This window comes from Chlorocebus sabaeus, chromosome 27 (genome assembly GCF_047675955.1).
Source record: "Chlorocebus sabaeus isolate Y175 chromosome 27, mChlSab1.0.hap1, whole genome shotgun sequence".
Taxonomy (NCBI): domain Eukaryota; kingdom Metazoa; phylum Chordata; class Mammalia; order Primates; family Cercopithecidae; genus Chlorocebus; species Chlorocebus sabaeus.
This window is the reverse complement of record NC_132930.1, coordinates 42663609-42680035: the sequence shown is the minus strand read 5'-3', so window position 1 is coordinate 42680035 and position 16427 is coordinate 42663609. Positions and strand designations below refer to the sequence as shown.

Genomic DNA, 16427 nt, shown 5'->3' with positions numbered 1-16427 from the left:
GTCCCCTCTGGGCCACACACTGCTTCCTTCACGTCATTGCCACCATCTGTGCGCCCCTGCTATGCGTTTGCACTCTGTCAAGCTCTCTACGGATCCTACCCCCTCCTCTTCTCAGCAGCCCAGTGAGGGCAGCACAACTTTTATCACCCGCTTACAGTCTACTAGGACACTAGGGATGTAGGGGCTAAGGGACCGAGATTCGGTCACTCGGCTGACGCACGGGAAGTAGGGAGATAACCTCACGTCTGATGAATACCTCTGGCTCCCCATGCTCAGTCACGGGAACAGAGCTACCACCAGCTCACCCACATGTGCAGAGACCGGGGATGTGCGTCACCTTGAGAAACTTTTCCGGGTCAGCAGTTGGCTGGGCCTCAGCCAGGAAGCTTCTCCGTTCCTCCTCTTGGGCCAGCGTGAGTTTTGCCGTCCCCTCCACCTGGTGAGCCAGAGATGCCTTGACCAGGTCTTTGCCTCGCTGGACAAACTCTGGGATTGAAAAAAGCCACAGCACAGGAGGTGACTCTCTGAGCCAGACTTTCAGTGGGGACCCTCATGTGTTCTCCTGTCCGGAGGTTGGGGAAGCTTGTGTTGGCCGCAGAGAGAGTGCCCGCCCTGCCGGTGACAGACCTGGGTTTCCTTCTGTGGGTCCTACTGGTAGTGTGACCTCAGCTAAGCCCAGATGCCTCTACGTCTTGAGCCTTGCCCCACCCACACCCCAGGGTCAGCCTTGGGACAGGAGCATGCGTGGGACACACACATGGCTCAGCCACCCCGCACGGCTCAGCCACCCTGGACTCCCCTTCCTGCCCCACACGCTGGACGATGGCCCACCCTTGCCCACCCTGCCACTGAGCAGGGCCACATGACTCCGGCAGGACCACGAGGGGCCGCTGGGCAACACGGGCCACTTTGTGTAAATTTCTAGTGTGAGACCCTCACCCCCCTCTGTCCCTCTGCAGTTCCCAGTGGCTTTGCTGCAGCACACGAGGGCTCAGTCAGCCCGAATCCCTGGTGAGTCAGTGCAGCAGGTGACCCCTGCCCTGGGCACTGGCCCTCATGGCCTCTACTGTCCAGAGAAGGGAAGAGAGCCCCAGAGAGCAGCCCAGTGACCCAGTCCCTAGGGCAGAAGCAGAAAGGCCACCTGTGCCCACGTCATGGGCACACTGCCCCAGGCTGCCAGCCCTCACACCGCTCAGCCCCAGGGACCCAGAAGGCCAGCGTCGTGGACCGCGGCACCCGTGCCCACGGCTCACCCCGGCTGAAGTGCTCCGCCTCCTGCCAGAAGGCCTTGTGCTGCTGCGTGAGCAGCTCCTCCTTCTGCCGCCCGGACAGCTTCCCCTCACCGGCCAGCAGCTCCAGGCCACGGGAGATGGCAGCCAGCCGGCACCTCGTCTCCTCCTGGACTTGCAGCTTCAGAAACTCAATCACTTTTGCCATGTGTGCCCGCCCCATCGTCCTCTCCAGGGCATCCTGCAGAAAGAAACACACAGGACCATAGCTAGGGTGTCCTGGGAACCACCAGGGCACGTTAACTCATGGCTGGGAGGAGTCCACTAGGGTCATTAACTAATGGCACTGCCTGGCGTTCGGTTTCCGGTAGAGCAGAGCTCAGAGGAATGAACTCCCCTTCTCCTTCATGAGTGAAATCTGGGTCTGCCCCCGAGGTCAGGATTAAGTGCCTCTCCTACGGGTGCGGGGAGGCTGACGCTGGTTAGCATATAGGCACTTAGTCGCCAGTAGTGCTCCCCAGAGGGCCACTCTCCTAGGAGGAAATCCAGATTTGCAAACAGTCAAGGAGGAAAAGCCACCTTGCTTAGAGTCACCTCCCCCGGCCAATCAGGCCCTGTGGCCCCCACAGGGCTGGGGAGGAAATGCGAAACGCCAGCAGTTCCCGGCTTTCTTTCCAGCCCCAGAGAGCCTGACTGCTGGGGACGGCTGAGATTTTCAGGGGAATGATTGGCTTCCAACATGACTCCCCACAGTCAGATTCTGCAGAAGGCCCTCCCCAGCCCCACCTCATCATTTCACAGACCCTTAGAAAAGATAGGGGGAAATGTCCACCCAGGCAGCCAAGGCCCTGCACACCCGAGAGCGGCTGCTCATGGAATGAGAGTAAGGGGGAAAGGAGGAGCGGGCGGGGGCCTCGACATCTCCCTCGGCACAGACTCTGCACCCCCTATGCCCAACCACGCCTCGCTCAGGCCTGGGCCCCTCTGTGCTGGGCCGAGGCCACGGGCCAGTCCTGCTCCCCAGCCTCCCATCTCTGCCCCAGGCTCTGACCCCGCCTCACAGACCAGGGGGCCTTTCAGAGATGCTGATGGTTCTATCAGCCATGGCCCCAAACCCTCCTGTTGCTGCCCTGAGATCAAGTCCAGCGCCCCGGGCGTGGTGCAGGAAGCTCTGTGGGGCTTTGTCCCGCACACCTGCCTGCTCCCGGCCGCCCAGCCTCTGCACATGCGGAGCCCTCCTCCTGGAACACCCTCGCTGCCTCCTCTCACTCCCCTGCCCGGCCAGTTTCTTCTCGTCCTCACGGGTTCTGTGGTCCTTCCCTGCTTGTCCCCACCCTCACTGGTCCCCTGCTCTGTTCCCCACTGCCCCAGGGTTCCCGTCTTCGAGGAGGTGATTGTGACGGGCAGTCCTAGCCTGGACTGAGAGCCCTTGAATACAGGGGCCAGGCCTGAGTTGCCCATGTCCCCATTGACCAGCCATGGCCACACTGTGCATTGAGTTGCACTGGCCTCTGTTCCCACAAGACCAAGGCAAGAATATCCCTCAGTGATGGACACGGACGGCGAGGCTCATTCCAGCAGCCTAGGACCACTAGAGGGCGCAAGAGGATAAGCGGAGGTGCTGGGTGGACCACAGGAAGGGCGGCTCTGGCCACCTCTAAAGAACACAGGAGGATGTTGAGAACCCAACACAGGCTGACTAGGGTAGGCAGTGGTGCTGCAATAGATGGGCTTATATTGGAGGGAGAATGGGAGTGGAGAGAGGTGCATGAGAAAAGGGATGTGGGATGTGGGATGTAGGATGGGGGCCCCGACCTGCTCTGAGTATGGCTGAGTCCTCGACAGTGCCAGGCTCAGACTTGGCTCCCAGGACCTGGGTACGAGCTCCTCACCTGACCCCCTGCCACATAGATTTGACGTGAGGATTAAGTAAGTCAAAATATGTCAAGCAGGGCAGGGGCACTGTGAGCCTCTGAGTGTCAGCTGTTTTCATCATTATCTACAGCCAGTCCCCACATTTGTCTTGGCAGCTGTTTATTTCTTGTGTGTCTCAAGAAACTGAATCTGATCACCGCCAGGGTCCCTTTGAAGGGCTCTTCCAGTTTTAATATTCAGAGATGCACATTCCAGCTCCAAATGCCCAGGCCAGAAAGATGGGATGCTACTGTCGGAATTCCAACTCTTCTGTGTTCTGAGATACAGAAGCCATATTTTTCCCCTCTGGTACCCGGTATGCAGGCACAGTGAATCCATCCCTCTTCTATACAAACATAGACCGTGTAGCCCTGTCCACGCATCATTACAATAATTTGTTGTTGTCTGTTTCTTCTGCTGACATGTGGCCTGTGGGGCTCTAATGACCAATAAGTACTGAATGCTTCCTATGTGCTGGGCTCTGCTCTAAAAAGTTTATATACAGACGAGTCTGTAACACTCTCAACTACCCTGTGAGAGAGCAGGTGCTATTACAGCCCCCATTGCACAGATGATGAAACCAAGTCACAGAGAGGTTAAATTATCTGCCCAAGATCACTTAGCTAACGAGTGGTAAGGCTGCAGCAGGAGCTCCAGTTTCTTCCCCGAGCATGCATTCCTAACCTCTGCATTATGGTTTCCATTAACAGCATGTGGCACACAGTAGGTGCTCATTAAACACTGGCTGAAGGACAGTCATGCTGTTAAACTGGATGATCCCTTTTCGTCTTCCTGTTTGGAAGTTATTGGCTGATACTCTGGCCAGAGTCAGCTAAGGATGTATTTTCTTTTTTCTGCATCAATATCCTGCTGATAGCAAAAGAAAAAAATAAAGGAAGAAAAGTCTTTCACCTTTGCAGAGCATTAATATAAGTCAGCAGCCCTATCACACTGAAATCCAATTCAAAGGGGCTTGGGCAGCAAACCAGGCAGCTTCAGGCCCAGGCTCAGCGATGTCATTAGGCAGGACAGGGATCTTAGGTGGGTCCCTGAGTGGGCTCCTTATCAGTACGCTGTGAATCAAGTATCTTCCAAGCCTAGCTTTCGGTAGTGTTGAGAGAAAAAGAAGGCCATGTGTGCATATGCTGAGAAAAAGCATATGAAGTTCTCAAACAACTGTGTGGACGTGGGGGTCTTGTTAAAGTGTAGACCTGTGTGGGAGGGGTGGAGGGCAGAATTTTGCATTCTAACCAGCTCCCGGTGCTGCCGATGCTGTGGTCTGTGGATCACACTTGGAGGAGCAGAACGGATTGGGAGAGGCCTGCGGTGTGCAAGGGGTGGCGAGGATCTGCCAAGGCTTGGCTTTCCAAGGAGCTGAGTCTGTGCTGAGGGCGGGGAGGCCACTAGAGGGTTCTGAGCCGAGCGGCCACATGAGCTGGTGCACAGGACAGGGAAATGGGCGCAGAGCAGCATCAGAGGGCTCATTCCCTGGGCCTAGTACACACTGACTGGCGCACACAGGATGAGCCCAGTGTGTACCAGGAGGAACCCAGTGGTGACTGGGGTGTTAGGAGTCACTCAGCATCTACCCAGGCCCTGTCTGTGGCAACTCTTAGCACTATTATTTTATAAATAGAGGAACAGACGCTCAGAGAGGCTAAGTAATGTGTTCAAGATCACACAGCTCCTAACAACAGAGCCCACAGTCAAAGCTGGATTTCCAGATTTCTCTCCCATGAGTGTCCACCCCTTTGAATGTGAGGACTTTTCTGCTTATCTGTGGTTGGCAGGCTTCACAAAAATAAGCAGGGACCTTTTTTGTGTTTTGGGGTTTTTTGCTCATCAGCTATTGTTAGTGTTAGTGTATTTTATATGTGGCCTAAGACAATTCTTCTTCTTGCAATGCGGCCAGGGAAGCCAAAAGGTTGGACACTCATGCATCAGGGGTTTGTATCCCTGGCCTCCCATCAGAATAGTTCACAGAGTTTTAAAACCCACAATGCCAGGGCCTCCACTCCAGACCAATCACATCAGAACCTCAGAGTGAAGGCCAGGAAAAGGCATTATTAAAGAACTCTGCAGGCAAAACAGGGCAGTCAGGAAAGTAAATCAATGCTCTGTCTACACCAGTGGGCGTCAATCCCAGCGCCCACTGTCGTCATTGGGGAGCTCTAAAAACCCCAGTGCCCAGCCAGGTTGCACCCCAGTCTGATTAAGTCAGAAACTCTGGGATGGAGACCCATGTGGGGCCCAAGAATCAGTACTTTTTAAAGCTCCCCAGATAATTTCAATGTGTAATTTCAAGTTTAGGACCAGTGTTCTATGCTGTAGTAATACTGAGCTGGCCAGAATCTTTACTCATTGGATGGATGGATGGATGGATGGATGGATGGATGGATGGATGAGTAGGTGGATGGATAGGTGGATGGGTAGATGGGTGGGTGGGTGCATAAATGGGTGGGAGGGCAGATGGATGGATGGGTAGACGGATGGATGGATGGATGGGTGGATGGATGGATGGATGGATGGATGGATGAATAAATGGGTGGGAGGGCAGATGGATGGGTGGATAAATGGGTGGGAGGGCAGATGGATGGATGGGTAGACGGATGGATGGGTGGATGGGTAGATGGGTGGATGGATGGGTGGATGGGTAGATGGGTGGATGGATGGATGGATGGATAGATGGATGGATGGAAGGGTCAACGGGTGGATGGCTGGGTGGATGGATGGATAATAAATGGATGAATACATGGATGAATGAATTTACTGGTTTTTTTTTTTTTTTTTCCCTGAGGCTCTACATAACCAGCTACAACATGAATCTGTTAGATTTAATGATATCAAGCCTCGGAATTCCAAATCTCTAGTCTGAATATCTTTATGTTCCCTCCCGCCCCCTCCAGCATTACCAGAGCCTGCAGCTCCTGAGAATCACACAACAGCCCTTCGGCGGCAATCATTCTTTCCGTCAGAGTCATCATGAGCTGTCGGGCTTTGGAGCTGGAACACTTAAACTGGTCCACAAGAAAGTGCTGGATGTTTGCCATCTGTTTCCAGAAAGCTTCCATCTGTGAAATGAGCACAAGCAACATGAAGTGAGGGAAAAACTTACTTAAGAAAGCCAAATGGTGCATGCTTGGGAATTACAATTCACTCCTTATCACAAATAAGGATTCTAAACGATTCTACAATTTCAGTGAGTTTATCTTGGCAACAATCACATTCTACAGTAAAGTTCCTTCTGGTTCCATTGCAAGTGCCAGTCAGTTTTGCGACAGCGTTTCAGCAGACACAAGAGCACTGCTGCTAAGGAAAGAAAGCAGTAGCTTGTCCAGCCTACAGACTCTTGCACGGGTCATTACAGCTACCTAGGGGCAGATGAAATGTGACAATGTGCTCATAGAAGCTTTGGGAATTTTAAAAGGGATTAAATACTTCCTGGAAGTAAAAGCATAAACTGACGTTTAAATGTTAGTTTTTGTTCTAAAAGTACAAAAGCTTAATATGGCAGAGATGATGCTGACCATGAAAACATTTTGCTTTAAAATCTTCCCTCCCCCTCATTTTATCAGGAGCAGAGCTGGGATTTCCTAAGTGGCTTAGAATGCAGGAGGTCTAATTGTGTCATCACAGCCAGTCAGAGCTCTAAGGACAATGACACTAGGAATCTGAACAACTTTGCCTCATGGCCCATAGGCTGTTCACCAGGCTCTGTGCTTCACACATTTGATATCATGATAAAGTATCTATCCAGAGATGTAGGAACGGGCTCGGGGGAGTCAGGTCACTTGTCAGAGGTCATGGAGCCAATGAAAGCCAGGATTTGGCTCAGTCCCATTTAACTCCACCGCTGGGGTTGCCTCCATCTCAGCTCAGCCTTTCAGAGGCTGAAATGGACATGTCTGGCTGGACCAGGCATGGGAGGGGGCAGGGGTTAGTGGCACCAGAAACCCATGCTGATCTTGTTGCTGTGACTCAAGGTCATGAAACTCTGTCAGCCTCAACTGCGGCATTGGTCTGGCTCTGCCAGGAGGAAGCCTGCACCCAGATGAATGCCCCCTATCAATGCAGCTTCCCATCTCAGGGCCCCATTGCCTCCCAGTAAACCCCACACATGCTGCTGGTCAGCTCCTCCTCCCATCCCTGCCAAGAGGGACCTCAAACCTGCCTGGCACCCTCATGTTCTCACCTTGCTCTTCCCCTTGGAGCCATCAAATGACATGCCTCCCACCTGACATGAGACTGCAGACTGTCACACCGCCAACTCTGCACACCCTGCTCTGCTTACACCAACTGCTTACACCAACTCTGCACACCCTGCTCTGCCTGATTCTCTTGGCGTCGGTGACCTGACTTTCTCCTGCTTCTGCAAAGCCCATCCAATTCCTCCTCTGCTTTCTTGTCCCAATTTTTCTTATCCCCTCCTCCTTAAATATGGGCAGGATTCAAGATTTGACACCAAGCTCTTTTCTCTTCCCATTTTACACACATTTCTAGGCCAGAGATCACCATTTTTGGAGGTCACCAATACTTTGGAGAATCTTATGAAAACTCCGAACCCTCTCCCTGAGAAAGGCAGACATGGACAAGATGCTGCACACAGCATTGGGGGTTCTGTGGACCATGGGAATCCAGGCTGTGCCCTCTTTCTTAGTATCCTGGTCCACAGTTCTAAGAACTTTCTAGCCCTCCAGGTCTTCTAACCTGGGCTCTCATGGAGCCCTTGGAGACTCTCCATCTCCAAGCCTCTCCTCTCAATACTGGAACTATTCAGAGGAGAGGAGCACTGGCTCCCTCCCTCCCATGAGCTTCTTGCTCTGGGGCCCTTATTTTAGCAGCACTGACCCTGGACCCCCTCCTCCTCCCCATCTGCTGCCCCTTGGTAGACCATCATAGCTTCTCTCACATGTTTCCTCACCTCTCCGTCCTATTGCAGTTGCCTTAAAAAAGTTCCTGCTGGACTAGCCCAGTAGCTCTTCACCACCCTCCACTCAGTGCCTGGGCAGCCCTTCTAAAGGAGAAGCTGAACCCAGCTACCCCCTGCTTTAAAGCTTCAGTGACTCCCACCTCGCTGGCATAAGACAGGGATCTCTGGCCAGATCCCTCTGGCTTTACCTTACCTCGACTTGCTCTCAGCCCTCTTTAGCTCCTGTCTCTGCCTCATCACTGGCCAGCACCCATACTTCTCCCAGCCAGCCTCTCCATGGCCCCTTCTTCCATGGAGGCTTTCCTAAGTCTGGGGTAAAACGAACTCTTCCCTCCACTGTGCCTGCCTTGGGCCTTCTCCTGTGCTTCCTTCTATTACAAGACATGTCACCCTGTGAAGCCCTCATCTGCTCACCTGTTCATCTCTCCCGGCCTCTCTCAGGCAGGGCCATGTCTAAATGGTTTTGAGTCCCCAGTGCCCAGCACAATCCCTGATGAAAAGCGAGTGCCAAGGACATGTTTGTTTAATACATAGTATATGAACAGGGGGTGGTAGAACCCAAAAGAAAAGAAAAAGATGTTTCAGGGAAGCCATTCTGTCTGGAATTTAAAACACGCTTTCATGAGCAATGCCTAGCAGCTTTCTTCTACTCTATTCCAAAGGGCAGTGATGACAGCAGGGTTATAGGAATCTTTGCTTTGAATGATAAAAAGACCAATCTGAAATTTAAATGAGGATAATTCATGATATAAAAAATAAACTTCCCTTTGTGAATCGTTGCTGCTTAATTACTTCTTCCCTATCACTTAGCATCAGAAACTGGATCCTGCCTCTAGGGAAGAATGCGATAGGGGAATTCAAGTATTAGGCACACTTCTAACTATCATCTCTCTAATTTAGCCAATTTAACTGTTTTAGAAACCAAAATTTGTGTACAGGAAAGAAAGTCCGGCACGCACATTATCGATTAACTGTTCAGAGTATTCCCTCTCCTTCTTTTCCACATCAGCCAGAGTGATGTACTCAGAGTCACCAGCCCCCGACATTTCTGTGTTTGACAGTTTGACCTGAAGTCCCTTTTCTAGATCCTCCAAATCCTGAAGAAGAAGAAAAAAAGAAACCAAATAAACAAAGAAAAAGTTTAGTGTGTCTTAAATTCTAGAAAAATAAATGTTTTTATTTTTCACATTTCACAAAATATTTTTAAACAATAGTTAAATGCTCTGGGGGTTGTTGTACATGAGGTTTGATAATAAACCTATTAGCAACAAACTCATTTTCTCATTAAACATAGAGCCTCAAGAATAATGAATTATTTTCTTCTATATCCTTCCTCAAAAAAAAAATTATACCATACTTTCAAAATCAATAAAATAGTATCTTTCAATCATTATGAAGTTCTGGAAAATATCATGACATCCAGTGGGTTGGGAAGGAATGTTTCTTTGCTCCTCTTCTGGTTTTCCTGGAAAAGAATGATACCCCGGGGCAGGAAGTGGTGTGTATTTGATTGGTTGGTTTAAAAGCCAGAAGCTTGCCCAGCCTCTTCCTGTTTGTGATGGGCCAATCAGGGGAGGCCACTGCTCTAGTGTGATCTCAGCCTAGAGTGAACTGGGTAGCCAAGGCCTTCTTTCTGTGTGGGGAAGCCTGAGGTGGCCCAGCATTGCCCATTACTAGTTAGGCAATTGAGTGAAATCTGGGATTTAGTATTAGGAAGCCATGATAGCTGTGCATTGAAGCCACGTCCTCCAAGCTGGCCTCTAATCAGTAATAAAGCTACATTTCTATATCTGTCTTCCTGACTCTCTCAAATGATTCTGAACTCAGGAAGGAAAAGGTGAGGCCTAAGTATAGAGTCCTACAAACCCCAGTATAGAGTGTGGGAGACAGTTCTATTTTCTCTATGTTCATTGTTACATAGCCAACAGTGTGGAATGGGTCCAGGTACACTAGGAAAAATAACATTGATATAAACTACCATTGAAGACCCAAGCTGAGGCCATACATGTTTTCTAATCCTCACAGCATCTCTGCAAAAGAGAAATTATGACCCATTTCCAGGTGAGAAAGCTGGTTTATGGAAGGTAAGATAGTTTGTCCAAAGATGCCCAGGTAGGAAGGGGCAGTGCTAGGCTTGTCCTTACTCTTCCAAATTCTGGGCACTCCTTGTCCTCTTCTGAAAGTTTTAAGGTTATTGCAAGTGTTAAATGAAATTATGCATTTAAATCACTTGGCTAGACAAATAGTAGCCACTATTATAATTAACATGCTTGCTTAAGTTCAAACAGCCTTGTTTAACTGGTAGAGATGGAATTTGATCTGAGGTCTGCAGACTTCAGGGCTCTTATTCTTTCCATTATAACAGACAGTATTGTTTCATTATTCCTAATACAATTATAAATGTCATTATCATCATTATCATTTTTGCCATTGGAAAGTCATTTGAACTCATGGAGTCTCAGTGTCCTCAGTTGTAAAACAAAAATAATAATGGCCACTCACAGGGCTGTCATAACTATTAAATGAAATAATGTATGTTAAGCACCATGTGCACTGCCTGAGGACCATGACCATGGTGGTGGTACTGAGGATGACAGTGAAGACAATGATGTCCTTCCTCCTTTCTGGGATGCAGTGAGTCATCCTTCCTCATGGAATCCAGTGGAGTAAAGAAGCAGCATCCCTTCCCAAACCCCCAGGTCTCACAGTGGTGGGAACAAGGACAATGATGATGATGATGAGGACTCTAACGAAGGTGAAGGTAGAGGTAGCAGTAAAGATGATAAAGACGGTGATGATGGTGGTGCTGATAAAGATGGTGATGATGGTGGTGCTGATGAAGACTATCATGACAATGAGAATGATGACAATAACAATGATGATGATAATGAAAATGATGGCAGGGGATGATGAAGAAGAGGCTGGTGATAGTAGTAATGAGAATAATGATGACAATGATGGTGAGGATAAGGTGAGATAGGAGACTGGCAGGACTTGTTTTCTGATCACAACCCTGCTGATCAAAACAGGATCTGGTCCAGACAGGATAAAGTGAAGAAACCAGCAGGAACCAGTGGATGGTGATGAAAGTGATCCCTTGCTGCCCTCATTGCGCATTAGCATAAGACACTCCCACCAGCACAACCACAGATTACAAATGGCATGTCAACAACCCAAAAGTTACCACCCCTTTCCATAGCAACAACCCAGAAGTTACTATCCCCTTTTTAGAAAGTTCTAAATAAACTGTCTCTCAATTTGCGCTGAACTGCCCCTTAATTTGCATGTAATTGAAAGTGGGTTTACAAGAGTATAAATACAGTTACCAAGCACCCATATGTTACCAACTTTGGGCACACTACCTGTGGGTTGGTCCTGCTCCACAAAGAGTGGCACCATCCACTAAAAGACTTCCTAAGTGAAGTCAAGTACCCTCCTAGGCTACACCCTATTCTGGAGCTTGCCTGCCCTGCAACACTGGTAGTGGTGATGGCAATGAGGATGAGGATGATGATTATGGTGGTAATGAAGACGATGATGGTGGTGATGGTAGTAATGAGAATGCCGATGATTACAACAATGACAAAAATGATGCTCATGATGATGGTAATGAGGACATGAGGATGGTGATGGTGTTGGTGATGATACTGGTCATGAGGATGATGATGATGGTGGAAAAGACAGAAAGAATGATGATGTCAGTGGTGACAATAGCAAAGATGATGGTGGTGATGGTGATGACAACAATGACATGATGAAAAAGAGAACTGTGATAGTAGTAGTGGTGGTGATGGTGGTACAAAATAAAAACGGTGGTGATAAGATAATGATGCTTTTGGTGATGGTTGTGATAATCAGGATGATAGCAGCAGCCTTCACATGTTCACAGTCTAACTATGATGTTGCTTTGGTGCATCATACACATCTCTCTTATCCTTTCTGCACTCTCGCAGAACAGGAATTATCTCATTGCACAAAAAAGAAACTAGGATTCTGAGAGCTTGTAAAAGATAAAACCGGGATACCAACCTCAATCAATCTGACTCCAAACCCTGATTCTTTGCTGTGCATGAAACAAAATAAACTTTCCATAAAAGACTGAGAATAGAATACAAAGTAGTATATATAGCTATAACCAATAAACAAATTATGTCTTTAAAAATATCCCAAACTTACGCATAAAAAAATTAACAGTGACCGCCTTTGAGTAGTAGATATGACCAATATTTTCTTCGCTGTAAATAGTATTCCAAATTTTAATACACTTTTTAAAATATTTGTATACATACTTTTATATTTCACTATACTGTGTTAAAAAGTATATATTGTAATAACCTATTTTATACATGAAAAATACTTTTGTATCATAAGTTGTATATATTATAATAATCTATTTTTAAGTTACCTTGAAACATAGGTTGAAGACTTACATTTTCCTGTTTTGAAAGGATCTTCTGGTATAATTCATCATCTGACTTCTTTTTAGGAAGAAGGTCAAGGAGGCACATTTTAAAAATCTGAATAAACATCTATTGCCAAGAAAGGAAAGATAACAAAAGAAAAGTTTAACCAATAGTATTTTTGTCTTTTGCTTTCTATTGTCTCTTCCTCCCTCCCTCGCTGCCTCTCTCCTTCTTTTCTTCTCTTTCACCCTCTCTTCACACATATTTTTTGCTGAAGGAAAGGATCTCAGATTATAAATTATGACCATAATGGATTACATTTTCATGAAGCTTCCTAAAAAAGCTTCATTTCTTCTTCATGCATGTATTCAACAAATATTAGGTGCTTACTCTGTGCAAGGTCCTCCACATCCCCATTTCCATGTGTGAAGCAAATATAAAAAGCAAAGGAGGGTTTGCTTCTTTGAAGGAAGAATCAGGGGGATAGTTGTATGGAACTGGAAATGCAAAGTTAGCCATGTCAGTCTCCTGTTTCAATGGATGGAGATGTCCTTTAAACCAGGAAGGACCCTCCCATAAGTAGGGATACCCAGGAAAGTAAACAGGGGCCTGCATCCACAATTTCTTGATCTATTCACCCTTGTTAAGACATCTGGATTATTTCCAGTTTGTGGCTATTATGAACAATGCTGCTGTGAACATTTGTGTGAATGTCAGTCTTCATTTCTCTGAGCTAAATGCCCACAAGTGCAATTGCTGGGTCTCCTGGTAATTACAATTTAAGTTTGATAAGAAATTGCCAAAACGTTTTCCAGTATGGCCGCAGGTACCATTTTATATTTCCATCAGCAATGTATGAGTGATCCAGTTTCTCCACATCTTTGCCAGAATTTGGTGTTGTCACTATTTTTTATTTTAGCCATTTTGACGAGTGTGTAGTGATATCTTACTGTGAGTTCAACTTGGATTTTCATGCTGGCTTAATGACATTGAACACCTTTTTAATGTGTTTACTTACCATCTATATATCCTTTTTGGTGAAGTATCTGTTCATGTCCTTCCCATTTTCTAAATGGATTGCTTCCTGTCTTCAGCTGAGTTTGGAAATTTCCTTATCTGGTCTAGGTACTAGTCCTTTGGTGGACATCTGTTTTGCAATCGTTTTGTCTCACTCTGTAGCTTGTCTTCTCATCTTCTTAACGAGGTCTTTTGCAAAGCAAAAGTTTTTAATTTTAATGAATTCCAGTTAATTTTTCCTTTTGTGTGTCATACTTTTGGTGTCAAGTCTAAAAACTCTTTGCCTAGGTCTAAATCCTGGAGATTTTCTCTTACATCTTTTTTTTTTTTTTTTTTTTTTTTTTTTTGAGATGGAGTATCACTCTGTCGCCCAGGCTGGAGTGCAGTGGTGCAATCTTGGCTCACTGCAATCTTCACCTCCCGGGTTCAAGCGATTCCCCCACTTCAGCTTCCCGAGTAGCTGGGATTACAAGCATGTGCCACCATACCCGGCTAATTTCTGTATTTTTAGTAGAGATGGGGTTTCACCACATTGGCCAGGCTGGTCTTGAATTGCTGACCTCAAGTGATCCACCCATCTCGGCCTCCCAAAGTTCTGGGCTTATAGGTGTGAACCAACCATGCCTGGCAATATTTTTTCTAAAAGATTTATAGTTTATTGTTTACATTTAAGTGTGTGATCCCTTTTGAGCTAAATTTTATATAAGGTGTGAAGTTTAGGTTGAGGTTCTTTTGTCATTTTTATTGTTTATGGATGTCCAATTACTCCAGTACCATTTATTGAAAAGCTCATCATTCTTCCATTGAAGTGCTTTTGCCTCTTTGTCAAAGGTCATTTAAATATAATTGTATGGTAAGGCATTTTCTTTTTCTTTTATGAACTAGTAAGGCTTTTTTTTTTTTTTTTTTTTTTTTTCTTTTTTTGAGTCGGGGTTTCTCCGTGTTGCCTGGGCTGGTCTCGAACTCCTGAGCTCATGCAACCTGCCTGCCTCTGCCTCCCAAAGTGCTGGGATTACAGGCATGAGCCACTGCACCCAGCCTGGTAAGACATTTTTAAATGCAGGGTTTAGCACACTTTTTCAGTAAAGGGTGACACAGCAATTTTTTTTTGGCTTTGCAGGCCATATGATCTCTTTTGCAACTACTCAGTTCTGCAGTTGAGGCATATGCCACACAGGCGCACAGGCAATATGGAAAAGAAGGGGCATGGCCAGATTTGGCTCAAGCGCCACAGTTTTTGATCCTTCTTTTAATGGGTTAAGGTTTGTCTTCTGTGCCAGCCTAATGTATGTATTATATATACTATCACTTGATCTCCATGGCATGCGGGGAGGTTGGTACCATCTTCCCCATTTTGCGGATGAGAAAATGCCCAGCAACTTGCAGGGGCCACCTGCCTCCTGCCACACAGCCACACGCGATAGAGTTGAGATTCGAACCCAGAACTCTGCCCACCAACCTTCACTGTATTTGCCAATGACAATGAGCTCTAAGAAGAAAGTGGCTTTCTACCCACTGAAGATTGATATGGTGTAAGATATAATAACATTATTTTTGCAAGATATTAGTTTCAAATCTACTTTCTTCCTGACCCCAAATGAATCAGTAATGTTTACAGCCCTCATCTTCTCCCTTTCCATAGTGCCAACTCTGACATAGTTACAGACTCAAATGAAGGTACAAAAATAATATAAGCATACCATGGAGATATTGTAGGGTTGATTTCAGGCCACCTCGGTAAGGTGAATATCACAATAAAGCAAGTCACACACATTTTTGGGTTTTCCAGTGCATATAAAAGCTATGTTTACACTATACTGTAATCTAAGTGTACAATAGCAGTACATCTAAAAAATGTACGTACCTTAATTTAAAAAATACCTTCCTCCTAAAAAATGCTAATGATCATCTGAGCCTAAGATGATTATTAAAAAAAAGTTGTTGGGCTGGGTGCGGTGGCTCACACCTGTAATCCCGGGACTTTGGGAGGTGGAGGCAGGCCGATCACAAGGTCAAGAGATCGAGACCCATGCTGGCCAACATGGTGGAACCCCATCTCTACTAAAAATGCAAAAATTGGCTGGGTGTGGTGGCGCATGCCTGTGGTGCCAGCTGCTCAGGAGGCTGAGACGGCAGAATCGCTTGAACCCAGGAGGCAGAGATTGCAATGAGCTGAGGTCTCTGTCTCAAAAAAAAAAAAAGTTGTAATCTTTTAGCTGGTGGAGGGTGTTGTCTCAATGTTGATGACTACTGACTTATGAGGGTAGTGGCTGCTGAAGGTTAGGGTGGGTGAAGGTTAGGGTGGCTGTGGCAGTTTCTTAAAATAAGACAACTCTGAAGTTGGCCACATCAACTGACTCTTCCTTTCACAAAAGATTTCTCTGCAGCATGACATGCTATTCGATAGCAATTTGCCCACAGTAGAACTTTAAAACTTGGAGTCAGTCCTCTCAAACCCTGCAGCTGCTTTACCAAGTAAGTTTATATAATATGCTAAATCCATTGTCATGTCAATAACGTTCACAGTATCTTCACCAGAAGCTGATTCCTTCTCTAGAAACCTCACTTTTGTTGCTTATCAATCAGAAGCAGCTCCTCATCCATTCATATTTCATGAGATTGCAGCAGCTCAGTCCCATCTTCAGGCTCTACTTCTAATCCTAGTTTTCTTGCTATTTCCACATTTGCAATGCCTTCCTCCACTGAAGTCTTGAATCCCCTCAAAGTCATTCATGAAGATTGAAATCAACCTCTTCCAAACTCTTGTTCATGTTGATATTTTGACTTCTTCCTATGAATCATGAATATTCTCAATGGTATCTAGAATGGTGAATCCTTTCCAGAAGGTTTTCAATTTACACTGTTCAAATCCTTCAGAGGAATCACTGTCTATGGCAGTTACAGCCTTAAGAAACGTATTTCTTAAATAATAAG

General features: G+C 46.7%; 1 protein-coding gene across 5 annotated transcripts in view; it reads right to left on the bottom strand.

Annotated features, from left to right (window-relative positions):
* The window catches only part of EVC (EvC ciliary complex subunit 1), a 99386-nt gene that overhangs the window by 57090 nt on the left and 25869 nt on the right, over positions 1-16427 (bottom strand). For all 5 annotated transcript variants that reach the window (XM_073012517.1, XM_008017940.3, XM_008017941.3 and 2 more), the window contains exons 6-10: positions 12504-12602; positions 9033-9170; positions 6056-6214; positions 1254-1470; positions 338-486 (exon numbers count right to left, since the gene is read on the bottom strand). In XM_073012517.1, coding sequence (XP_072868618.1) covers positions 338-486; positions 1254-1470; positions 6056-6214; positions 9033-9170; positions 12504-12602 — 762 coding nt within the window. The remainder of the gene's footprint in view (positions 1-337; positions 487-1253; positions 1471-6055; positions 6215-9032; positions 9171-12503; positions 12603-16427) is intronic.